Source organism: Akanthomyces muscarius, chromosome 2 (assembly GCF_028009165.1).
Source record: "Akanthomyces muscarius strain Ve6 chromosome 2, whole genome shotgun sequence".
Lineage (NCBI taxonomy): Eukaryota > Fungi > Ascomycota > Sordariomycetes > Hypocreales > Cordycipitaceae > Akanthomyces > Akanthomyces muscarius.
The window spans coordinates 4,033,409-4,058,133 of record NC_079242.1 but is presented as its reverse complement, the minus strand read 5'-3'; the positions used below and the strand labels follow the sequence as shown (position 1 = coordinate 4,058,133).

General features: G+C 55.0%; 6 protein-coding genes across 6 annotated transcripts; 2 read left to right on the top strand and 4 right to left on the bottom strand.

Annotated features, from left to right (window-relative positions):
• Positions 1 to 3,344: 3,344 nt before the first annotated feature.
• Positions 3,345 to 4,755, top strand: LMH87_004456 (uncharacterized protein; the record flags this gene model as incomplete). Its single annotated transcript, XM_056195675.1, has 4 exons — positions 3,345 to 3,347; positions 3,411 to 4,100; positions 4,163 to 4,353; positions 4,401 to 4,755. 4 exons carry the CDS (start codon positions 3,345 to 3,347, stop codon positions 4,753 to 4,755), a joined length of 1,239 nt encoding a protein of 412 aa, XP_056049280.1.
• A 577-nt stretch (positions 4,756 to 5,332) lies between these two features.
• Positions 5,333 to 7,042, bottom strand: LMH87_004455 (uncharacterized protein; the record flags this gene model as incomplete). Its single annotated transcript, XM_056195674.1, has 3 exons — positions 5,333 to 6,363; positions 6,413 to 6,718; positions 6,793 to 7,042. 3 exons carry the CDS (start codon positions 7,040 to 7,042, stop codon positions 5,333 to 5,335), a joined length of 1,587 nt encoding a protein of 528 aa, XP_056049279.1.
• A 1,958-nt stretch (positions 7,043 to 9,000) lies between these two features.
• Positions 9,001 to 10,191, bottom strand: LMH87_004454 (uncharacterized protein; the record flags this gene model as incomplete). Its single annotated transcript, XM_056195673.1, has 1 exon — positions 9,001 to 10,191. One exon carries the CDS (start codon positions 10,189 to 10,191, stop codon positions 9,001 to 9,003), a length of 1,191 nt encoding a protein of 396 aa, XP_056049278.1.
• Positions 10,192 to 11,832: 1,641 nt separating this feature from the next.
• Positions 11,833 to 13,611, bottom strand: LMH87_004453 (uncharacterized protein; the record flags this gene model as incomplete). Its single annotated transcript, XM_056195672.1, has 1 exon — positions 11,833 to 13,611. One exon carries the CDS (start codon positions 13,609 to 13,611, stop codon positions 11,833 to 11,835), a length of 1,779 nt encoding a protein of 592 aa, XP_056049277.1.
• Positions 13,612 to 20,003: 6,392 nt separating this feature from the next.
• On the bottom strand, positions 20,004 to 21,140 carry LMH87_004452 (uncharacterized protein; the record flags this gene model as incomplete). Its single annotated transcript, XM_056195671.1, has 1 exon — positions 20,004 to 21,140. One exon carries the CDS (start codon positions 21,138 to 21,140, stop codon positions 20,004 to 20,006), a length of 1,137 nt encoding a protein of 378 aa, XP_056049276.1.
• A 590-nt stretch (positions 21,141 to 21,730) lies between these two features.
• Positions 21,731 to 23,151, top strand: LMH87_004451 (uncharacterized protein; the record flags this gene model as incomplete). The annotated part of the gene is made up of 5 exons (XM_056195670.1): positions 21,731 to 21,792; positions 22,232 to 22,470; positions 22,541 to 22,776; positions 22,928 to 23,004; positions 23,091 to 23,151. The coding sequence occupies 5 exons, from the start codon at positions 21,731 to 21,733 to the stop codon at positions 23,149 to 23,151; spliced, it is 675 nt and encodes a 224-aa protein (XP_056049275.1).
• Positions 23,152 to 24,725: the final 1,574 nt, after the last annotated feature.

The window sequence follows — 24,725 nt, the reverse complement described above, 5'->3', positions numbered from 1 at the left end:
ATAAGATGTATCAATCGGGTATCATTTTTTGCCATAATTCTGGAGCCAGGCGGCCGGTATAACCCTTTGCTTGGGGGGGGGGGCATGTGTGCATGCTGCAACGGGCCACGAGAAGCGAGCCAGTAAGAGAAGAGGTAACTGGGGCTGAGCTATATTTAGCAACCCGGCCTTGCATGATGCGGAGGATGGGCTGCTTGGCGTTGACATTTCCCTTGCCCAGAGAAACCGCGCAAAAAAACGCACGAGGCAACTAATGGGGCTAGCCGTGATCAACAGCTTTTCCGAGCTACTAGTCCAAAGGAAGATTCCGCATCGATATCAGTCTGACTAGCGGTAAGGAAGCAAGAGGGGACGGTGACCCGAGGGATTACTGCAGATGCATTGCCGAGAGAGCAAAGACCCTTGCTCATCACGGCCAGCCCAGCCTTCCACGGAGAGATTGGCAGGGGCTCTTTCGTAATCCGGAGAGTACTGCAGAAAAGTGGTGGTTGGCTAGCCCGCATTTCTTCAACGCCAGCCAGCCTGCGTTTCTATTTTCAGAACCATCGTGCGTCTAAAGACGGCAGGGCCTGCATGCATGCCCGGCATTCCCTCCATTCGATCAAGAGCGGAGGGACGGGGGGCGTGTCCGATTTCGCCGGTCCACCATTCCTTCTGTAGGGCAGTGGCAAATTTCGCGGGCCGTGTGAGCTTGAACAAGTTGGAATCATCGTGACTCCTCGCTGAGAGCAACACACGGGGCAGTCATTTCCATGACCGCATGGGGTACTCTGTCGGGTGCAAAAAGACTACGTTTTCGCACATGTGTCTCGGTGACGTATTCGCACCATACTTTTGCAGACTACCATAAAAACGGACATAGCCTATCTATCATGCTCGCCAGGGCATGAGTAGATATCTGCCAAGCAGGTTGCTAGGGAACGTGCTGTACATACACGAGAAAAGGCAATTCGGTGGACCGACACCAAGCAACGCCCACGATACCCGAACTGAAAGAAGCAACACGGCACACACGATGCTGTGTATGTGGTGGACTTGCGGCTGAACCGCTTCGAGCTTTTGCTCGTTTGGCCCCAGAGCCGAGGAGAAGAACAAGTCACATCACTACAGCTCATCTGTCCCCAGCCTTATGCATCGACCAGCTGAGTGGCGCTATTTCGTCTCCTCCCCAACCGGCCCGACTAGCCCGCCTCCAGCGCGCACATGTTTCTATTTTTGCACCATCGCGACAATTAGACCCTGAACTTGCAGCCGCGGGTAAGGCTGCGGGTGTTTTCTTGTTTCTCGGTGTGGAGAGAAAGTGAGAGAGGGAAACGAGTCACAATGTTGAGGACAATTGGCGTCCCAGTTCTTCGGGACAAAGTACCCCGACAAGGTTTCCCGACAGCCGTGATATGGGGCGCGTGGTGGAGTGGCGAAATTGGGCGGGCTGTGACGACTCCCGGGTAGGCGACACCGACAGGTTGACTTCTTCAGCGACAAGTAATTGTATGAGATGAGGCCGATCATTGGCGATGGGCGTAGATGTAGGAAAGGGGGCTTGATGGCACGTAGCATGACGATAGTCACTCTGAGTTATCGCGGAAGGTTCTTTCTCCCAATGCCTTGTGCGTCCAAGGGTGTGCTATCTGGCTGAGACTTTGTTGCTGATGGACAGGATCTACGACAATGTGTCACCTGGTACGGTAGTACTGGTAATTTCCACAAGGCAAATATGCCTGGCGTACAGTACTATTGTTGTAGGATGGAAGCATCACCGAAAAAAAGAGCCGCATTCCGCCGGTAGCGGACCAGAAATACATTTGGCTGCTTGCATGGCGATGGGGTGGTACAGCATCGTCCCATGCAGCCAGTCAAAGACTGCCAAAATGAGCTGAACCATTGCCTGAATCACACATAACTGAGGCGCAAGAAGCGGTGTAAAGTACGATCCGCCAGGGTCAAAAGTTCATCACAAACACAACACAGAAAAGACGCCGTGTTACAGTGTCCATTGTTTCATAATGCACGCCAAAATCAGGTATCAGTGCCATCATGCTGTGCTCCCCGAACCGCTGGGAACCTTTACCAACTTCGTGACACTATTGCAAATTTTAACAATACGATAGACAAGGCGTCCGAGTGTAGCTGTATCAAAGCTCGAATTGAAGTCGGGCAATTACGTACCGTCCATCAGTCTGCTCTCGGCCCATACATCACAAGGTGGATCTTGCACGCCCCCCAGCGAGAGCAGCGCAGATGTAATGAGCTGATTTTTATTTGACACTGTCCGATCCATCAAGATTGGTGCGCAAAAAAAACAAGCCTTTTACGTACCAGTAAGCTGTCACGACAAGCGTCTGTTGTGGCTCATCGTACGGGTCCGAGCCTAACAAAGAAAAAACTCTAAATTTCTTCCGGGTCCCACGGGCGCGCGGTACAAGTGCTTTTCTTGATTCCAAAACCGGTATCCATGCCGAAAGAACCGGAGTATCCCGTCCTTGGCGTCTCTTGTGCCTGGGCCAAAAAACGTTGTTTTGCCTTTGTCGGGCTTTCGCCGAGTCAGTTGGCCGGCGCGAGATCCGGGCGGTTGTGTGGACCAGACGCGTTGACAATGCGTGCACAGCCTTGCCGTCACGAAAAAGAAAAAGAAAACTCAATCGAGCTTCATAAAGCGAGAGGGTTTGTCCCGGGAAAGAATAGTCCGAGCGCGTGAGAGAGAGGTAAAGTGCTGAGGGAGGCTTAACGGGGGAAGCGGGCCGAACGGCCGTCTGAAAGTCGCGGCGAGCATGACACGACAAAGAAGGGTCGAAGTAAGGATCGCCCAGAGGGTGCTGTTAGACTATTGAAAGTGATCATGGAAAGTGTCAGAGTCCGCTTGCGTAGGGACCTACCTTGCAGCCAAGTTTTGGTCTGATTATCCCTAATACGCTTGATGTTGAGATGGTATACGCGAGCGAGCAACAAATATCAACACAGAAGATCCAGGAGGGAGCGAAAACTAGACAGTATGAATCAAATGGTCCAAAGAGTAGACATGTAATTTTATTTACACCGGCTAGTACTGCGGGACTTCTAGTAAAGGACTGTGACATCATCGCCGGCTGTCTATGCGGCGTAGCGACGCAGCCACGATGCTGCTAAACGGTTCAGCTGCATCGCATCTAATTAGTAATAGAGAAACGACAGCTTGAAATACATCAATAAATACTTGACTCGCTTATACTAGAAGCCCGGCCAAGCCGCCTGCATATCTCTCGGCCAAATGCAGGACAAGAATAAATGCTGGCAGCAAACGGACGACGAGGACAGCAAACGCGCGGGCCGACAGCACGTCACGCACCGGCAGTACGCGTTTGACAGCCATGGTATGTATTGTCTTACATGTACATACGCTCGCCACTCCCGGGTGCATGATTCGCAGAATCTAGATTCATTCGTTCTCTGATCGATGGTCTACGATGGATATTGACCTGTGGCTCAGCTTTATCACGCTCGAAGAAGCCGCACAGATATGGACGCGCTTCCATGACGCCTGCGAGCCCAACAACCTGTTGCTCCGGAGGGGCGTCGGCTTCGACCAGGTCGAGAGCTGGGCCAAGGAACATGACCGGCGGACACTTACGCAGGCCATGGGCCCTCTAAAGGACAAGTCGGACCCGAGCTGCCGTTACCGCGTCAAGTCGGCCAAGCAGTGGACGCGTTACGTCCGTGCTGCCTCAATTCTGTTTGCGCTGTACATCAGCACCGGCCGCGAGGTGGTTGTGCTGACACCACACCCACCGCAGCGGCTCAATCCAAACCATACGTCGTACTGTCAGAACATTGAAGAGCCGCGGCTCACTTCCTACTGCGACGAGAACGAGTTCAAAATCATTTTTGCCCACCCGAGGACCAAGGCAGTCAAAGATTACATCTACCAGTACTGGCCGTTGGACTGCGTTGCCGAGTGGACGGCGCAGTTTCCGGGAGCGCGAAAGGCGCAACGCTGGGAAAACCATGTCTGGGACGATGTGAAGCGGTTGGAGCATCAACCAGGCGAGCTTCAGCAGAGACGAAAGAGTATCCTGGAGAACTTGTATCTACACAGAACCGGCGCATCCGTGTCCTGGCCTGTTGCGGCAAGTGTCTGCGCAAGTGCGTTTGATGCAATGACACAATCTAGCTGACCCAGAAATCCAAGGCCCCGGCGAATGACACGAGAACTATTTACGTCAAAGAGAATACCTGTACGAATGCCGAGCAAGGCTCTCTGCCGACGGCAGCCGCTGGCCAGACCGCGACGGCCGAGACGCGACCGAAGAAACTGACAAAGTCGGAGAAGAAGGAGGGGCCAAACGGAAACAAGAGCAGAGCCTTCTGGAAGAGCAGAAGGTGAAAGTACTGGAGACAAGGGCAAGGGAGCCGCGCGTGAGACAAAGTGCCAAGAGACAAGGAAGAAAGGAGGCACAGCAAAGGAAGGAAGAAAGGAAGGGGACAGAGTGGCAGAAAAAGGCAAAAGACAGCACGAAAGCCGAGGGGAAGAAGGAAGCCACGCGGAAGAGGATGGCAGAGGAGAAGCAAAAGGCCGAGGAGAAGAAGAGGGAGGCCAAGGAGAGGTACAGAGAGCTCAGGAACAAGGCCGTGAAGATGTGGGAGGCGGAACAGAGGAGAAAGGCAGAACGCGCGGCTCGAGAGACGAAGAGGCTAAAGCTAGAAGAAAAGGCTAAGATCACAAAACCCAACGCCAGGGCCAAGACGAAGGCAAAAGTGGTTAACACGACCGAGGAGACGTGAGAGCACAAGATGAATGGCGCTACAATTTGTGTCTACCGGGTATAGCCGTAAGACCAACCAAGTACAAGAGATTAGCGTTGCTAAAGTCATCTGCGGGGAACATAGCTGTGGGACATTTCAATGATAGAGAGAAACACAACAACGTGCATTGCTATGATTATGGTATCTGATTGACTTGCTCCCTCCGGTTCCCTTTGTTCCCAAGCCTTCGAGACGGGCATTTGGCCCTACTTTCGACATCCCAGGTAAAGTAAACGACCTCCAGAAAAAAACGAATGAGTGGTTTCCACATGCTTATACAAGAAAAAAGAAAGAAAGAAAAATGAAAGGTGGTGAAACTCCCGAGCGCCAGTGCGTGCGAAAAACAAAAAAACCACGCGGCGGTGAACGTGGTGAATTGGCTTGCAAGTGACCAAAAACACAAGGAAACAAAAGACGAGGACAAAAGTTCCGTTTTCCTCCTCTTTTTGACAACGAGACAAAACTCCAAATGCCTATACTGACAAAGCTAGCCAGCATCTGATGCTATAGTATATTCATAAAAAATGTCGTTCAACACACATGTCCAGGGTCGTGTTTAGGTTTCCGAGGGGGGGTTGTGGGACAGAGGTGTCACTGTATTGGTGGAATCATCGGAACTCGATTCCGATTCATCATCGCCCGCTGTGTCGGATGCGGACCGCTCAGAGTCGGAGCTGTTACGTCGGTGCTGCCCGGCTCCCTGCTCGATAGCATCGCGGTAGCTCGGCACCGGGGGATCGTTGGTGGTGGTGCCGGGTGCAGCGGTCGAGTTGCCGCGGCTGCGGTTCATGACTTGAATCAGAGGCGTATCGTCGCTGTCTGTGCTATTTCGGCGACTGCTTCCTTCACTGTCGGAGCCAGTGGGACTCGTATAGTCGGGCGGCGGGTTCGTAGCATCGAGCAGATGCAAGTGCAGCGGATTCTCGGTCTGGTGCTCTTCTTCCGACTGCTGCTGCTGCTGCTGCTGCTGCTGCTGCTGTGCAGAGCTGCTCGTCTCGCCGCCCTCGTCAGCGCGAACAAGCTGGGCAAGAGAAATATCGGTAGGGCTGCGCACGGGGCCAGGACTCGTCGGAAGCATTCGAAAATTGCCGCTGCGGGTTCGACCGTGCTGCGCATTGGCGGGTGGCTGTGCTCCCCGGACACTATACATGGAGCCGCTGAATGAGTGGCCGTGGCGGCGTCCTGGGGATGGAGTGTAGCCGTCCTTGGTGCCGGACTCGAGAAGAATACTGCCCTGCTCGGAGCCGTACGGGGGTGGAGGTGCGAGGCTACCGGTGACGGGGGCGAGACCCCATTTCTTGACGTTGGCCTCGATGAAGACGAATCCAGACTGGCCCAAGTTGACGTGAACAGTGGCCGGACCGTTGGCGCCGATAGCAGGGAAGAAGTTTTGCGACTTGAGCCCATGCACGACTTCTTCGAGCTTCTTGCCGTTGCGAGTGAAGAATATGGCGCCGGTTCTGGGTCGATATCCAACGCCGACGACATCGCCCTGGACGAGACGGGGACCGTAGGGGGTATGACTAAAGGGTTGGTTATAGTGGCGTGAGCCATTGGAGTGATATGCAACCGAGTATTTATGATAGCCTAACAAGTTAGCACATGGTCCCTTGACAGACAAGCAGATGAGGCCTACCTGGGAGACGGAAGAGGGGGTAAGGCTTGGTAGCCATGCCGATGCCGAGCAGGGTCGATTCGGGCTTTTCGTAGATCTTGGCTTCCCAGTAGTAGACGTCGTTTTGTTTCGGTACGGGCAAGTTGCACATGACGGTGCATTCGGAATCGTAAAACTCGATTTCGGTGCGGCCTTCGACGAAGCAGTTGGCGATTTCGAGTTCAGGCTCAAATTCCCAGGCAGAGACGCCCTTTTCTTGGATGGCGAGATATTGTGAGAGGGAGATGTCGGTTTGCAGCGATTCGGGAGGGTTGGCGGTGACAAAGGCTGCGCAGTCCATGTTAGTCTCGGCACGGACGAGAAGACGGCAGTATGCGCATTTCCATCGCAGTAGGCCTTACCTTTTGCTCGCAGATAGTCTGTACGGGCCATCTCATCCATCGTCTCCAGGGCCTCCTCCTCCTCGCGCAGAAAGGCCTGCTCGTCATCGTACTCGCCGGGGCGGCCGAGGCGGTCGAGCAGGATGCGGCCGGAGCCGGCGCAGCCCGAGGCCCAAAAGACAAAGACGACGAGGCCGATGAGGAGAATCGAGCCAAACGACGAGACGAGGCCGATGACGACGCCCGTCAGGGCCGACGAGGGATCTGACATGACGGTGGTAGCCGCGAGTTTGGTTTCGGTTAGGTGGCTGGGCTAGTGCCGGCGCGTGACGATGTTCGAGGCAGCAGCGGTCGAGATGCGGTGCGCCGAATCGCTCCGTCAAAGCGAGCAGGAGAAGAAAATCGTGTCGGAAATGTTGGAGGGTCGATGCCGGCGACGCCGCCGCAGCGGGAGTCGTGGGAGGGAAAAGGGCGAGCCGCCGCGTCGTTGGGCTGTGTCTCGGCGGGCGGGACGGGCGATGCTGCTTGCGGGGGAGAGCGCTGTGGGCGGGCGGTGGCGAACACTGCGAATCTGGACGCAATAAAATGAGGTATTGCAGGATTCTCGAGTCGAAGAAAAGGCCGTGAAAAGTCACCCGTCAAAGCAATGGAATCAGGGAATCGAGAAAGCAGCAAAGGGTGGGAGGGCGATGAAAGCTCGGACGGGGGCAATGACAAAGGGATATCGGGACGTTGGTTTGGGGATTGTTTTGGAGGGAGGAAGGGAAAGCGTCAGAGGAGTTTCTAGTGAGCGAGACAAGGCAGAGAGAGGATCGGGGAGTGGGGAATAGGTGGGCAGTGGGCGCTGTGCTGCTGCGGGCAGTTACAGCGGGCGGATATACCGACTGGGGCGCAAGCAGGACAGTGGCCCAGTGGCATGGAAAAGTGGCAAGTGATTGTAGGGGAGGAGACAGCTGTGGCGCCGGTTTTTAGTGGCTGCCCAGGGACGCTACAGAGAGGCTGCCAGCACACACCACCTCAGCTGCCTGCTTGTGTGTTGGGCGAGTCGCATGAGTCGGGACAGCGGTAGCTGACTGCCCATTGACCTAACAGGCCCGGGAGCCTGCATAAACATCCATCTAGATGCTCGTACCCTACGCAGAGCCACCCATCATCCTCTCTCTTCCAATTCTGCCGAAAAGAAAAAGGCAAAGTGGCCTGCCTTGAACAGCTCATCAGGCACAAGGCAACAGAGAAAAGTGCTAGCCCCACCGACTGCGGCCCTCGATGACGGAAGTGGGCAGCGCGGCGGGAGCGGAATCGTCGGGATGATCCCAAACGTCGCAGCATTGGGGTCACTGCCAGCACTACCTACCAGGCAGCATGCTAACTTGCCTCCACGTGTGTGCAAGAACTAGGAATGCGACTACATGTGCATTGCAGGAAGAACCAGAAACCCGGTGCCACAAGCTCCATGGCAACCGACAGAAAATGGCAATTTCTTTTGTCAAAGATCTGTACACTGCATAGGTAGGTAGGACAGAATAACGTTTCTAGTGTGGGCTTTGGAATGCTACGTAATACAGCAGACGCAGGCCAATCTTTTATGGGGAACCCTTCTTTTTCTGGCTGCTTTTCCCTCCGGAAACCTTCGATTTCGTCGCGGCGGGCGGGGCGTCTCTCCCGCCAAGCCACGTGAGAGAGAGAGAGAGAGCCCATCACCAGATACCGACGATGCAGGCATTCATTCCGAGAAAAATAGCAGCAAGAATAGATGAAAATCTCCATCGAGGCGGGACCAAAGTCAGACTACAGACGGCCCCTGATATCTGCAGGACGCAGTCAAAAGGAAAACCGCCCCTTGACCTGCAATACTCGAGACAGTGCCCCCCTCCCCCCTGCGGTCCCTGATCGGCTTGACGCAGTCCCTGTAACACCTCTGCTGGGGGTTGTCCGCCCACCCGGGCCATGTTATCAGATTTTGATCCTTTCATCAGCTTTCACCATTATACAGAAATCATCTTCAATCAGTGCCCAGTTACAGATCCGGCTTAGATGTTCATGTATGCATAAATATATATATATATGATTCAATTTAGAGACGTCACTGTCCATTGCTAATCTACATGTATCAATTTGGCTTATCGCGTCCATCATGGCTTTATCCGTAAAAACAAATCGACAAAAATCGTAAACTTGATCAACCTTGCATTTCTCCACCCAGTCGAATTCATCAGAATATCTCCCCATCTAAAGCTCATCATCGCCTCGTCCACGTCTATAACCTCCTCTCCTCGCCCTCCGCTCCTCCCTGTCCTTGTCCCTCTGTGCCCTCGAAATCTCCGGCCGCGAGTGGTGGTAGCTCTTTGTCCCGAGCTCGCTGCCCTCCGCGCTCGTCACCTCGCTCCTACTTCCGACACCACTGCCCGACAGCAGACTATCCGTCGCCTCGGCGCGCTGGAACGAGAAATCCCGGCGGTGCGTGCGTCCCTCGTCCCGGAGACGCCTGGCCTCGGCGCGGATCCTCTCCGCCTCCCGATCCTCGTTGCGCTCCGCCGTCGAGTACACCTTGCGGATGCCGCCTCCGCGCTTCTTGTCCTTGGTTGGCGTATTGGTTGGCGTGCTCTGCTTGTTGGGGAGGAGCTCCGATTCGGTACCCGTGTGACTAGCAGTCGGGTTGGATCCGTCCCACGACGAGCCCTCTGATTGCTTGTTTAGGCCGCCAACCCGTGCGGCCTTTTCGTGGCGGTAGTTGCGCAGCTCATCGCGGGCCTTCAACTCCGCCTCCTCGTCCAGCACTTCGCCATTTTCGCCGACGCGTCTCTTTTGCTGCTTCTCATCATACTCGCCGCCGGCGCTGCTGCTGACCTCGCTGCGCTTCTTGTCCTTTTTGCGTTGGTCGCGCTCCCGCTGCCTCTTGGCACGCTTCTCTTCTCTCTTCTCCCGGGCCGCAATGTCGCTCGCGCCCGCCGTGATGCCGCTCAGTCCCGTGCTTTCCGTGATCGTCGTCTTGCCGTCGTCGGCAACATCCTTGTAGACACTGCCGCCACCAAGATTCGTCGACTCGGTGGCACCCGAGAGCAGCGTACCATTGGGACCACGCTTGCGCAGCACGGCCGTCTTGTAGTCCTCCCAGTCCGTCTGCTTAAAGTGAAAACCGCCATTGCGTGCCCAGAAGAAGAACCAGATTGCCGCCACGACAAATGCGAAACCAAGCAGAGCGAACAGCACAAAGAAGCCCACGTTGGAGATATCGTGCGGGTCCAGCACGCCCTTCCCCGGGTCGGGACGGTTGCTGCCGGTATCCCGCGCGCTCAGGACACGCGTGGCATCTCCGAGAGGGCCGTCTGCTGCTCCGGTGTCGACCGTTGCCGAAGGAAGAGGAGAGGCGCTGACAGCGGCAAAGGCTCGCCGGAGCAGCGGCGTCAGGACCGGTGCCATGGTGTCTTGGGCCTCTCGATAAGGTGCGGCTCTCGTTCCAGTAGTGGTGGATCAGTGTCTGGTCGGATCGGGGAATAAAGACACGAATTGCTTGAAGGTGAGATGTGTCGTGGAATGCGGACCCCTTCTCGTAGGCTTAGCAAGGAAGAAACTCAGGTACGACGAATTCCAGTATCTGAGCCTGAGGGTTACAAAGGCGATCTGCGGGTTCAGAGAAGGAAAAAGGGCGCTTGTCGGCTGGAATGAAGAATAAGAAATGTCGGCTCTTGAATGCGTGGATGCCGAGCTTTTTTTCGTCGAGGAAATGATGGGTTAATGCGATGCAAGAATGAGTGGTGTGCGGGAGAGGAAAAGACCTGGCAGCGAGGGTCTGATGTTCCTACAGAAACCAGTAGAGGGTGGCTGGGGTGTGGCAATGCCTGCTCCTACAAGGTTGGGCTGGGGGTGCATCAACAGCTCCCAACCAGTCTCCTCGGCGCCGTGAAAATAGCATATAGTAGCTAATTAACACAACTTGTCAAGCTTTATTCATGCCCCATACGGGATCGTAATTATTTTGATTGATCTACTGTATCTAGCCAGACCTTCGCGCAGCTCTGGTCAACCAAGCCATGCCCGATGACGCTCGTAGTAAACAAACCAAAGCGGGGCCTTGCTCTGGCCAGGCAACCACTCGTCACCACCCAATTAGGCACTCAGGCTCACGGCTTGTTTGCATGTTGCGTTGCACAGGATATTATCAGTCTTATTGCTGTTATCTGTTGTAAGTTCCATCGCTCATATGGCTCCAATCTTTTTGCTGTAGTATGCCGTAGCCTTTTGCGAACAGAGGACAACGTGAACCAAGGAAAGGGAAAAAGGACACAATAACTAAGAAAAGCATTTGTCTAACCCGTAGCACAAAAAGAAACAAAACCAAAGAATACCCTCAAAATGATGCTGCCGGTTAAAACCAGCCATCATGTCTGCAGGCACACGGTAAAGAGGCGCGAACCTCGTCCGCCTGTACAGTCTATAATATGGCGATGTGCTGTTTCAGCATAAACAAATGAAAGCAAGTGTCCAACACAGTCCGAGTACAGTAGCGACAGCCTCGCACAGGCCGAGGTCGTGCCACCGATCCCGGCTCTCATCGTACAATAATAGTACTCCGACGCACATGTCAGCACGGCTGACATAGCTTGGAATCTGCTGAACAAAACAAGCACCACACGGCCAGTACAAGTAAGAAAAGGGGCTGAGAAGAGAAACGAAGAGCGGCGGACAGACCCCGCCGCCGTAGCAGCAATCAAGATTCCATCAATCTGGAGGAACAACTGCCAAGCTCCATTATACACTCCGAATAACGTCCTCGGTAATTAGGTTTGGGTATCATAGCTGCTTCGCTTGGCTCGGCATCAACCAGACTGCCTAGCGAAACAAGGACAACAGAGTACATGTAGGAGTAAACAACGCTTGAAAATTTGGAAAGAGGCAAAATAAATGAAAAGACGGGTAAGATGAAAGAGAAGAGAATCGCACGTCGTAAATGTTTCCGTCTGCTGTGGTGAAGGCTCATATTTTGTCGTGATGCAAAAAGTGTCATGTCGTCATTAAATGGTCGTAAATGTCAGTCGTCAATAGATCATCCACCTCGCGGCATTAAATGTAGTTGCCTCCTTCGGCGTACATGTGCTCATAAGGCGAATATGTTCCGGACGTGTATCCACGCGGCCGTTGTCCCGACTGGCTTGGTGCACGGATTCGATGTGGCAGAGTCATGCGCGGGAGCTCCCGCTCATGATCACGACCGTCCTCTAGCTGATAGACGGTGCTAGACTTGTCACTGCTAGATCGAATCTGCTGCTGACCACCTTTAGAGGTGAAAGTGAATTCTGTTCCGCTCTGGACTTTGAATTCGGCGTCGCCAACTTTGATGGTGACGTCTTGCGTGCCATTGCCAGAAGATGAGCGGGTGATGCCCGTGGTGTAGCTGCGACGATACTCACTATCATCACGGCTGCCGCTGCTGCGAGTGGACTGGCTGCCAGGGTTGCCTCGAGTTGCCTTCTGCAGCATCTCGGCGGTGAGTGGCATCTTGGGTCCACCAGTGACAGCATCCTGATACTTTTGAGCATCCATCATCTTGGAAGCTGCGTACTGGGCTTCGTACTTGGCGGCGGCGGCGCGAGGCGGCGCACCGTAGGCGGAGGCCCTACGAGCACGCCGGCTGGCTGGGATGATGTCGACGCTTTCGTATGCCTGGGAGCCACGCCTCGACCGTGCCGGGTCCACGTAGCGTCTCTGGCGATAGGATGGCTCTGGGGATAGGTCTTGGAAGCGCCCGTGGCTAGGATCATACTCTTCGTCGTCATATTCATCAGCAAAGCAGGCCGAGTGCCTGTTGACGGATGGCCGTCGAGGATGCTGGCTTATTTGGGGGCGACCAGGCGGCGGACGATAGGGGCCGCTATGCTGAGGGGCGGCCGACATGGTCCGCTGGGGGACGCGATCAGGAGGCGGCATCATCCTGCGATCACTTTCACCTCTGGAGGGGTGTGAAGGACGGCGCTTCACATTGGGTGCCGACTCATCACCATATTCATCTGGGCTGTAGCCTGGAGGAAAACGCTCGGGGCCACCCAAGGCGCCCATGGCGGATGGGGGCCTTGACTCGAACCTGGCCTTGAGATGGTCACTGTAACCGGGGTGAGGCGGACCGGGAAAGTAGCCTGGCGGCGCCATGCCCATGGGCGAGGGCGGAGGCATACCTCGCGGAGACATGTCATGCATGGGCGGGAAATGCCTGGGATGACCGGGAGGACCAGGTGGGAAGTGGCCGGGAGGAAAAGGAGGAGGAGGATGCCAGGCCATGCCTGCTGGCGGAGGAGGGAATGGCTGTCCATCGTAGTATGTAGCAGACCTCGAGGCCGGGCGAGGGCGGGCAAAGGGCGCGGCAGGCTGCTGATAGGCGTAGCGCGGGTATTCATCAGACACACCTCGCGGCATAGGGTGAGGAGGGCCATGCTGTATGGTAGGCCTCGTCTTCTTCGAGGACTCCTTGGGCGAGTGGCCGTGGGAGCGGCGACCTTCAGACTCGCGAGCCTTTCTCTCCTGGCGGGCGCGCTGATGCTCGCGCTCGCGATCACTGTCGTACTGTTGGGAGGACCTGCGAGAATCGGCAGGGCGAGTCCTTTCGCGGTGCTTGTCGGAGCTCTTGTTGGAGGAGCGGGTTGAGTCGGACTCGGTCAAGCTAGCGCGCTTGGAGCGAGGGTTGCCTGAATGGTCGGTCATGAGCCTGCTGCCGACGTTGGGACGGTTCTTGTGCGGAGGCATTTCGTCGGCAACGGCATAAATGCGAGTGCCCTCGATGGAGCTGCCAGTGTCCTCGTTGGCATCGTCGACGTATGCCGCAAAGGAGCTGTGCTCGGCGGGAGCCATGGCGAGAAGAGGTTGAGGAGCGTCGAGACGCTTTGGGTCAGGCAGCGCCTGGGATGGGACGAAACGGACTCCCAGTCGATGGCGAAGCACACGAGGAACGACTATGACGAATGATGCGAGTGCAGAGCGTTATGCGCAGGAATAATAGATATTATCCAAACAAGACGCAATATTCAAAAATCGAGTCTAGGTTTGAGTGAGGCGCCCGAGCGATTAAGCGTCAGAAAAAAAGACGAAATCGCGAAGGGTGGACGATGGGCGGTGACGAGAGGGCAGGAGAGGAATAGCGGCAAAATAAAATAAATGGGAAAACAGAGTAGCGAGCAGCTAGCAGCAGCTAAATGGGAGGGAAGGGAAGGGAAAGGGACGGGACGTGAGGAGCCAGAGCCAGAGTAGCTGGGGCAAAGCGGGTTGAGTGGGCGTGGGCGAGTGGGGTCGGGCACAAAGACAGGACCCAGGCAGGTGCCAGACAGACAGGCAGGGCAGGCAGGGCAGAGGGCGGAAAGGGCAGCCAGAAGTCGAAGCCAGCCAGTAGGTAGATGGGCAGCAGCGGTGCAGGGTCGTGATTGGAGCGAGGTGGAAGAAGAAACTGAGCAGAGATGTAGTCTATAAAAGACGAGAGACTAATCATAATCGCAGGGCCATTGAAAGAAGACGGTAAACAGCGAGGACAGCAACGGCGCTAGGTCGGGACGTCGATATACTGGTGGGTAGAAACCGGGATCGGTGTAGCGGCTGGCACAGGCAGTTTTAGGTAGTGGCAGTGGAAAACCAGGTGGAAAGGTACTTGACTTCAGCGGCGCCAGCGGTACATGTCAGTGGCATCAGCGCTATCAGGCAAGGTAAGGTAGGGAGGCAAGGAGACCAGCATAGCGAAACAAGGTGCGCGGGCTTGGACCATGGTGCTTATTATTATTATACAAGTGGTGTGATACGTGAATAGGCAGAAGGCCAGGCAGCCATTGCTGCGCTGGTGGTACAGTTACTGGGCTGCTTCCAGGCGCACGGCATTAATCATAAACGGCGCATGATGGTGGTGAATTCATGGGCGGCGCGGGCAGTTACCTGGGTACCTACCTACTCAGGTACCTAGGTAGGTACCCAGTTACTGGGCCAGTGTCAGTGCCAGCGCTGGTGGGCAGTTTTAGTGCCCAGCAACGTTCACACAAGTCCATCATCAGTCACATCACCACCGCAAAGAAAGCTACATTATTATTAGCGTCCGCTACAACTCAATGCCGTGGCTGCAAGTAGTAGGCAGCTTGTCCCAATTAACTGGAGCCGACGGCGCAACCAGCAGAGGCGAGGTAGGTATTTACCAGTACACGGCTTCCACCACTTCTCCATGTACCTGGCCAACCGCCTGGAATGACGCCCGAGAAAAAGTATATGCCTCGATTGCTGCATGTCTCTGCCACAAGCTCATGCAGGCCCGGGCACTACTGCACTCTGCAGCCCAGGTGCCGGCCACGGGGGACCAGACTGGCATGACTGGACGGCAGCATTTAATTTTTTCGTTCTTTTCTTTCCCGTCTTATCCTGCTATTCGTCTGGTGCCTCGCCTCGGCCGTGGGTGGTGCGCCTCGCCAATGTCGTGAAACGTCGAGGGGGCCATATAAGAGGAGCTTTGTGTTGGCGAAAGAGTCATGGCGCAGGGACCGACACGTTTTTAGAAAAAAAAAGAATGAGACAATTGGAAAAAAAAAAAAAACTCTGCTCGAAGATGAGAATTTTCAGCATACAAGGGCGAGAAAAATGACTGTGTAGCTTTGGGCTGCCATGACCGGCGCGCCTTGTATGACGGACGGTTCCCAGCATCCCCCGGCAGCACGGTTACGTCTTGACAAGAAATGCACGCAAATGTGTCATTCACCTTTTTTCTTTAGTCGCCCCTGAGATCTCTTGATATTCAGGGTTTTGCGTCAAACAAGTTCTTTCAAGACAAGCTGCAGAGAAATTGATGAGTAACCAAGTAAGACTGCAGGCGTTCAAGACACATATCAACCCAGTCACTCCGAGAGAGAGAAAAGGGCGTGGGTGCAAGGTACAGTTACCCTGGCGCAGTACTGTGTTGCACAACGATGCCAGCGCAGCAAACTTGACCAGGGTGGGCGGATGGACAGGGGGGGCGAACGAGGTTTCGACGAGTAAAAAGGGCCTAGCAGAAAGGGGTGGAAAAAAAAAAGAGACACGACGACAAAAAGTGCCTGCTGGGAAGTTTGAAGGTTGTGGCGCTCGGCACATGGGGTACCCTCATCCCTCGTCCAGCCCTGCCCAACTTCTTCTACACGTATCCGTACATTTAGCGAACGGTCGTCGTCCCAAAATAAAACTCTGCAAAAAGTCCGAATAAATATGGATACAGCCCAGGGCAGCAATAACGGTATCTCTAGTCCACCGGCGTCAAAACAAAAAGAACTTACAGTGCTTTTTCGCGGCTAGTGACCGTTTGCTGGCGAGGGTTGTCGACGGCTCGTCCCGTTTTATACGCCTCTAGGTGCCCTTTCAGCTTCGCCCTCGGGCGGCCCAGTCAACGACGACATGGCAGAGTCAAAGGCGACGGCTAAATACCACATTGGTGAAGACAGTTCTATTCCACGACCCAGACAGAATCAAGTCCGCAAACAATTACATTGCTCAGCCGATACATTGATGTCGCGGCCACTGCATTACGTCAGCATCGATGCCAGCGCGACATTGTCTCTGGCCAAGCATTATTTTCCAACCCCCCAGTTCAATTAGATATTCATGCATCAAGACCCCTTCTGGCGCACCCCCAGCCAATCGCCGTCCTCTCCTACACATGTCGATCCAAGGTGTCAACTCGGGTCCCCCCCCCCCCCCCCCCCGTCGCCCAAAGTGGGACGTTCAAAGTCGCTGTCAAGCTGGCTTGTTCATGTGTCTCTGCTGCCCAACATCGAACTGTCCGTCAGCGAACAAAGCATGTCATGGACGGCAAGTTGAACCTGTCTGGCCCCATTACGTATCCATCCTCGTCTCCATAACCATCATTGACTCTTTTTTGCTTGCATAGAACCCCCTCCCCCCACGAAATTGATCGATACCAGCCCTCCCGCCACCTCCCCCCGTCTCTGCCGAGCCGCATCCCCCTTGGGTAACTATGGAGTCGTTTCAATTGCGCTACATCTCGCAGCCAGTGGCATCACCACATCGCAGCCCAACTTACTGGTCGACACCACAGGAAAAAAAAACAAGCTTCATCCCCGTTGGCCATCATCGGGGGTCTAGTGACCCTTTTCTCGTGCATTCTGCGATATCTTGCCCCTGCCCCTTTCCCCCCACCTATTTGCACAATCATGGAGCAAAAAAAAAGTCACTGGACTCTCCTGCAGGATACCATTGTCCCCTCGGTAGCCTCATCTCGCAGCTGCCTTCTGTTGAGAAGGTCGTACCAGATGAGCTTACATCAGGTACCTGTAACACAAGCCTGAGCCCGAGCCAACGAACCTTTTTCCAACCACGAAAGCAGGTTTCTTGGACGCATTCAACGGTTCCCATCAAACTAAAAGATACCCACGTCTTCCCGATGGAAGCCCAACTGTGGGGAACAGCGGAAAACAAAGTATCGCTTGGGCTTGGGCTTGTACTGACAAAGCTCAGCCCGTAACTAAGTTACCTACTACTACTTTGCCAGTACTCTCCGCCGCCGCCGCCGTCGCCGCCCCCCGCCCCGAAATAAAAAGCTTCTTTGCTTTGGATCAGCAGAGGCGTTTTTTGCACGGCTTCGCTTCTTCCCGGTGCCATTTCTGTCCATTTATGCCTCTTGCAACCTGTAGGCCCGGTAGCTGGGCTGATGTGCCGGGTCTCAGTGATTGCGTCGTCGATACTGTAAAGAGGAACAAGCGAACGCTCATCTTGTCCCAAAGCGGGGCTGACATGTCTCATCCTTCGAGCCTTTTTTCCCTTTGATACCTTGTTTCCCATTGTTGCGGCAGTCCCGTCGAAAGAGGTTCACTGAATCCCGAAATGCCGCACACACAAGCGCAAAAAGTCATCAGCATCATCTTGCATGTTGAGAAAAACACGGGGCCTATGCGCAGTCACACAAGACGTAATGCCCTGCATCGGGAATTGACGATGGCGCCATGTAGTCGCTACATGTGCTGCGTTTGCTCGTGACACTCCTACTACACTCTTGCTACGCTCCTACTCTAACAATTGTGAGCAGGAAAAAATCCCGAGTGTGTTACAGACCACTGACTCACATAGGGAACTACTGGTAAAGGCGGGAAAAAAGGCGTCCTGGCATCGTAGTTCCAGTTCGCACGCCGCAATCGCGTCAGCCACCACGGCCTAGCTACGCTACCTGCAACTACCGTATCCCGTCAATGCAACCTCGGCCGTCCCATTGACCATTAACAGCTCAGTCTAGTATCATAGCACTGCTCTGTCCTTCCCTATCGCCCACTCGGACGGAAATCCAAACAAAAGACCCTGAACTTGATAGACCAGAGCCTCAAACTTGTGAAGCACAAAGGACAATCAATTCCCCTCAATCGACGGCGCTATCCGGACTCAAGTGGCGAGCTGCAACTACCTATAGGCGGCCACCACATCATCGGCGCTCATTACCCCATATCTCCATCCTTTGCCATAGGCTGCTTCCGGCCTGCGAGTTTATTCTACCCACCTAGCCAGCGCATCATGTGGCGTCACCAAAAAAAAAAAAAAAAAAAACAAGACCTCAGCGCAGCCCGTTCCGATGAGTAATGATTGCTTGTTGTTATCTAATGTCTGGCTCTGCTTTTTCCTGACCACACGTCCCGCGCTGGCTGGCAGCCTCGGTTTCAAGTTGAAAGCCGGTCGTGTGGCTGGTCTCTGAGCCATTGACTCGACAACAATGGCAGTAGCCCATCCAGATTCACTTGCAGATGCAGATGATACGTAGCAGACTGAAATACAACCAGTCAGTTCCGGTGAGTAATGCCATACTTGAAGCTGTATAGCTGTCACCCTGATGCTGCCCGCTGCGGATATGCACCATATCGCGTTGCAAACCTGCGTCAGGCGCCACGTCAAGAACAATGCTGTGAGCTCGTCCCGCGGCTTGCTGTGTTCTGTCTTCCTTGCGAATAGGATGAGCCCTTCTCAACGTGTGTCGGAAAAGGGGGCCACAGCTGCTGTCTCCTGCTGCTGCTTCTGCCTGGACGCCGTGCAGCAGTCTGTGGCGTGTGAGTTGGACAAGAAGCAGCAGCTGCAGGACTGCCCACCGACGCCCGCCCGCCATGCCACTCATGGTATTTTTTGCCACTCGGCTACCTGTCTCTACATATCGGTGCAGCAGCAGCTGAGATGGAGGCGATGCGTAGTCATGTTGGGATGTTGTCGAAATTACAGATGCCTACTGATGGCTCTCAACGCCTCAATCTGCCAATGGCTCCCGCAACCAGCGGGCAAAGAGGACAGGATTCTCGTAGAAATAGACCATCATTTCCTGTGTCTTGTTCTATCCATTCAATACGCTTTTGCTGCTTGTATTTTCGGTGAAATGTCAAGCCTCTATGCATGCAGAGACGCTCGTGAGCGGCCCGGGTCGCATATCGGGCCGCCTAACGTCGGCACTCTCTACTCTCCGACACCTACTCACATCGCTGCATGCTCATTACCGGCGCTGGCCGTGAAAGTTTGAAAGAATACATGTATTCTCCTATATGCGAGCTGCTCGACGGTGCGAGTAGCGGTGTGCTCTCTCGCTGCAGTACGTGGGCTCTCGCCTCTGTTGATATTGCCTCGCCACCCTTTTCCATGCCGGGTCCTCCTGCCGTGAAACCACACACTGCTAGTTTCCAAGAATCCGGGAGAAGCGCTCACGGCCACTTGTTTCTCGCCGGCTCTGGACGTGACTCCCTGCGAGCCCTCCACACGTCTCAGGAAGATGCAAATTGTCGGGATACGGGCACGCCCTGTCCCGTTCCCCACAACCATCGTCGACGCGATACAGTGCGTCTCAGCCCGCTCGTGCAGAAAGCCATCGGGTGACTGGTCAACAAGACAAAAACTGCCGCTTCGCTGACTGATTCACGCAGCGCGCTCCCTCGCATGACATGGCGGCGCTGGGGGAATGACCCGCTCTCATCGTTGTTTGTTTGTCGGCTGCGCAATCGCCTTGTTGCCTTGTTCGTGGTCGTACAACGATGTGTTTCTGCGCGACCTCGGTATAATCATGGTGTGTTGCACAGAGTCACGCAAACCCTCACCAGAGAGTTGCAAGCTTCACTCCGTTACGCAAAGTTCTTGAGTGCTCCCCAGGATCCCAAGTTGGGGTTGCCCATCCATGCTGTAAGCTCGTTTATATATTCATTGTAGTCTTGTCGTTACTACGTGTTCTTGATTTACATCTATTAAGCGCAATTATAAAAAAAAAAAAAAGTCTAAATCGGGATATCCATGTCCGCCACCACGGGCCGGTGATCCGAGATGCGCACATTGTCGTCGAAGCTGTTGGCCAAGACGCCAAACGACTTGACGGCGGCCTTGCGCGGCTCCTGGATGAACAGAAAGTCGATGCGCTGCGGCCACTCGCCCGCCTCGCCAAAGCTCGTGTACGTCAGGTGGTTCCCGTAGCGCCTCTCCGCCGGCACCAGGTCCGAGACGTCGGACATGCCCGACCCCTCGGCCACCATCATCTTGTACGCGCCGTCGTCGGGGGTGCTGTTGAAGTCGCCGCCAATCAGCACGGCCGCGAGCTCCGAGCGGCCGCTCCACTCCTTGCCGATGGAGATGAGCAGGCGCGCGCTGTTCTCGCGGGCCTTGACGCCAATGTGGTCAAAGTGCGTGCTCATGACGACGACCTTGGTCCCGCGCGCGCGGTGCGTAAACTCGCCAATCGTGACGATGCGGTTCAGCGCCGCGTCCCAGCCGCGCGAGGGCTTGCGCGGCGTCTCGCTCAGCCACCGCGTCTCGCTGTGCGTGCACTCCCACACGGCCGGCCGGTAGTAGATGGGCGAGAACTCGCCGTCTGTCTCGCGCGCGTCGCGTCCGCGGCCGATCCACGCCCACTCCGGCCCCAGCCGCGAGTCAATGTCCTTGACCTGCGAGTAGAAGCACTCCTGCAGGCACAGAAACGCATTGTCGTGCGCCTCGGTGACGAAGCGCAGCTGCGTGCACAACTTCGGGCTGCGGACCCGCCACGGCTGCTCGCCCGTCACGGGGAACGGGTTGGCGTTGCGCACGTTGTACGAGACGAGACGCAGCGGCATGGTACCCCGGAGGGTTCCGTCGGCGCCGGCCTGCGCGTCGATTGCGACATGGAGGCTCGAGTCGGTCGCAATGGTGTGCTGCTGCTGCTGGCGGCCCGGTGTCTCGCCACCGACCGGCGGGACGTAGGTAAATGTGCTAGGCTTGCCCTCGTTCTGCGACGTCATGCTGGCGGCGAAGGAAGGACGCTGTGTTGTGTAGAGGTGCCAGGAGAGGGCGGCAAAGAAGGCGAGGATGGTTGCGAGGGCCAATTGGAAAGGATACGAGTTGCGTGCCGACCGTCTCTTGGCTGCGAGTGATGAAACGGGCATCAGAAGCAAAACTGGGAACAAAAGAGGAGGAAGGGCTCCAGAGCTTCTGGAGTCGTTCCCCTCTATGTCATTCCCCAGATATTTTCTGCAAAGACCGTCACGTGTGCACTTTTGGCTGGCTCGACGTTGGGCGTCGCAAGGCGGGAGGCCGCAGTGGAGATCGATGTGCGACGCAGAGATGGATGGTTCAGGCTGCGCTGCGGGGAAAAGTAGCACACGGTTTAAACTAGCTGCGGCGGCGATCGCGAAGGGGGGCTAGTCCTGGCCAGAGACGCAGGAAGGTGCTTTTTCGAGCAGGAAAATTGACCAACTGTTCAAGTTAATGGGCGATGGTGGTGAATGGGGGAAATTTGGGTTAAAATGCTGCGGAAACAGAAACAGCTCATGGTCCCGATCATCCCCGCTTGGCTCCCTTGGCTTGCCGAGAAATGTGAGACCCGTTTTCTAGTCCCTCAAGGTGGAACGACTGGGGGGGGGGGCTCTCTGGTCGCGATGCTACAAGCGGATCTGGTAGCCGCGGGGGACGACCGGCTGGTGATGAGACGTGATTTGTAAAACAAAGTTTTGTGAGTGCTCAAAGGCAAGGCGCCATGCCTTTTCGTGAACACGGGCCGTCGCGGGATGTGGCGTTTTGTGGACATGCCAACAGTAGGTGTGAGTGCTCCATGTGCTGTGGAGTGCCTCTTCATGGCCCAAGGTATGTTTAGAAGGCGTAGAATATGCTGAAATTGATTGGAAAACTCTGATTACGTTCTGCGAAAAGAACAAAGGAAGATTATGCTTGATCCGGTCTTGGTAGCATGTTCAGGCCCGTCTGGCGACCATGGTGACCGGGGTGCTCTGCTATTCGTCCAACAGTATTGCCAAAACTGACTGCGCAGCAGTAATAATGACCCGCGCCAGTTGAGATTCGAGACTGTGCTGTTACTTCAATTTGAAATAGAATTGTGACTTGAGGTCAAGCAAGTCGGCAATCACGTGAAAAGCTTTTGCTGTCTATATATAGAAGCATCATGGCAAACGGCTGTTTCCTATGCCATAAGCTTCACAGCTCTTAAAGAAAGAACCGATAACAATCCACACGGGATAAGGGAGTTTGAATTCCGGTTCGGAAATTTTATTACGGAACTCGAGTCAAAAATCGGGTATGCTTTCATCGACAGGACGCTCGCGGCAGAGTCCCTCAATCATGGTGGCCGTCACGAATCCTGGTATCTCCTCGACGGCCAGCGCAAGTCGATTCCAAGAAACGATCGACTTTCTCTATATGGCAATGCAGCCTTATACTACCTGCTCGCTCAAGACTGGTACACGGGCGACTGGGATAAAGGTACTGCAACTTGTGTATCCAGAGTAGAGTTTGGCGTGTGCCGTTCAGCCACCAACTAACGATGACACAGCTACGTGGACCCTGATTCGCAAAAGGGTCCTCAGCCATGACTCCCTCGCCGAGACGGGCCTCTCATTCGGCCTTCATCTCTGCCTAAAGATGACGGCGGGAACTCCTTCCGTTTCGAAGAAGATGATGGTGACGGCCGATGAGGCTATCCTTGGAGCGGTGCGTCTGGACGGCGGCGAGGACGCGCTCCGCCGTGTGTTGAAAAGTCTTTACATAGTCAGGACATACGAGCGTTCTGTAATGCTTCCAGACCCTCGGAGCGTGTATGAAAATACCAGGGAACAGGCATACTGAAGAGACTTGGCTCACGGGCGTCAGCGTTTGTGCTGTTTGCGAATGCTGGGAGGATGATGGCGGAGGCCGCTTCACAAGAATGAATCAATTCTAGACTGCAAAGGCTGCATTACTCAACCCGGGAGCGAATTTGTCACAAATTGCTATTGGGAGACTTTTATACATTGAGAAGTGAGTTTGTTCGAGTTTGTTCTGATGCCGACCACATACGACACGAGCTGTGTGACGTGAGCTCCTCTGACTCCAGTGCCAACCAGAAGCAACGTAACCCCTAGATTAACCAAGACGAACCACTTGCTGCATTCATCAAAAAGGTAATACGCACGCTCAGATGGCGCAGCCGACCAAGTGGCCTCTGCTTACGCAACCCACCACTGAGACGAACGGCGCCCAACTTACACGAGTTTTCGCCGCTAGATTTGGGGAACGGCGCCCGGCAGCAGACATGACGACATTTCCGTCTGGCCATGGAATCACAATCAAGCCAGGTCTTGTATCCGGCAGACGGAGGGGGGGCTCCAGTCCAATAGGGCCCGAAACCGACACGGCCAAATGCGACAAAGATCAGTCATGGGGTTCACGCAGTTTGAGTGGGTGGGATGGGTGAGTGGGGAGGGAGCAGCACGGCGTAATGAAGAGAGTCACAGCAAAGTGCCATGCTGCTCATGGGATTTTCGCTAGTTCTATGCTGCTAGGCTCAAGATGGGCAAGCCACCGAAGGAAGGTGTCTTGCATTTCCGTTGCCATGTCTCTGCATGAACGGTTCAACAGTAGTAGTACCTGGTGGTGGTGGTGGTGGTGGTGGTGATGGTGATGGTTGGGTTGCACCGAAGCCGCGTGGTGTAAGTGGTAGGTGATGCGATGTGCGACGGCCGTCGTCGTACCATCGTGGTCCTACCGCACTCTTCCAGCCACCCTTGTGGTGTATGGAGCACGGTAGCGGGCCGTAATCATAAATCAAGCTGGGTTTATACTTTCTCTTTCAGCAGCAAAGATTTGGTATGCATTGACGACCCAGCTTGCATTGCCACTTGGGGATGGGAATGTGACGGGAGCTACGGCGGGCCATGCCCTGTTTAGTGGACGGGCAGTGGTGGGTGGCCCGCTCGGTGCTGCAGATGACAGACGGCACTCGTTTTAGCGCATCGCATGTACGATTTAGTGATTCTCGTTGGCGGGTGTGGCGGGCCATGTCGGTGCCAATCAGTGGGCTTTGGCGGCCGTCTGGGGGAGTCAGTCAGACAGTGGCACAGTGGCACAGTGGCACAGTGGCACAGTGGCACAGTGCTGCTTAGGGCTTGGCACGCTAAAAAAGCAGGTCCTCGTCCTCGCTGCACGCTTTTTATAGCACGTTTTCCAGCACCTGCAGCTGGTAGCTCCAGGCTAGCCGAGCCGCTAAGACGGCCGCGCAGCGCTCTTCTGCATCCTGACTGGCTGCTCCTCGTATCAACCGCGTGAGACAAACCACCATCTTCTTCTTCGTCCTTGTCCATCTTTGCCCATGGCCAGACTTCCCCATGTACCATATGATCACCTTTCTTCCGCCTGCATGATGGGAATCCCCTCTTAGCATCTCCCCTCACTAAACCCGTGCATGCATGCGGCGGGGAGCCATCGCCGCAGGGTCACGCAGGATGGCCTTTTGGACAAGCTGCGTCCTGCATGATGCACATCTGCGATCGAGGTCTTTCCTGCTTGATCGGAACATTGTGTCCGCCTTTTGGGGGGGATGACGAACCGGGTGCTTCGGTTCGGATACCGTCTTGTGTTGCTCAGCTGTCACGGTTAGACAGCCGTCTTTGTGCCTTGCATGAGGCGAGGTCATTCTGTCCAGCTCGTGGCGCAGTCGGGGCGTGCCTTGCAACGCTGCTGCGTATTTGTCTCTTTTCTCC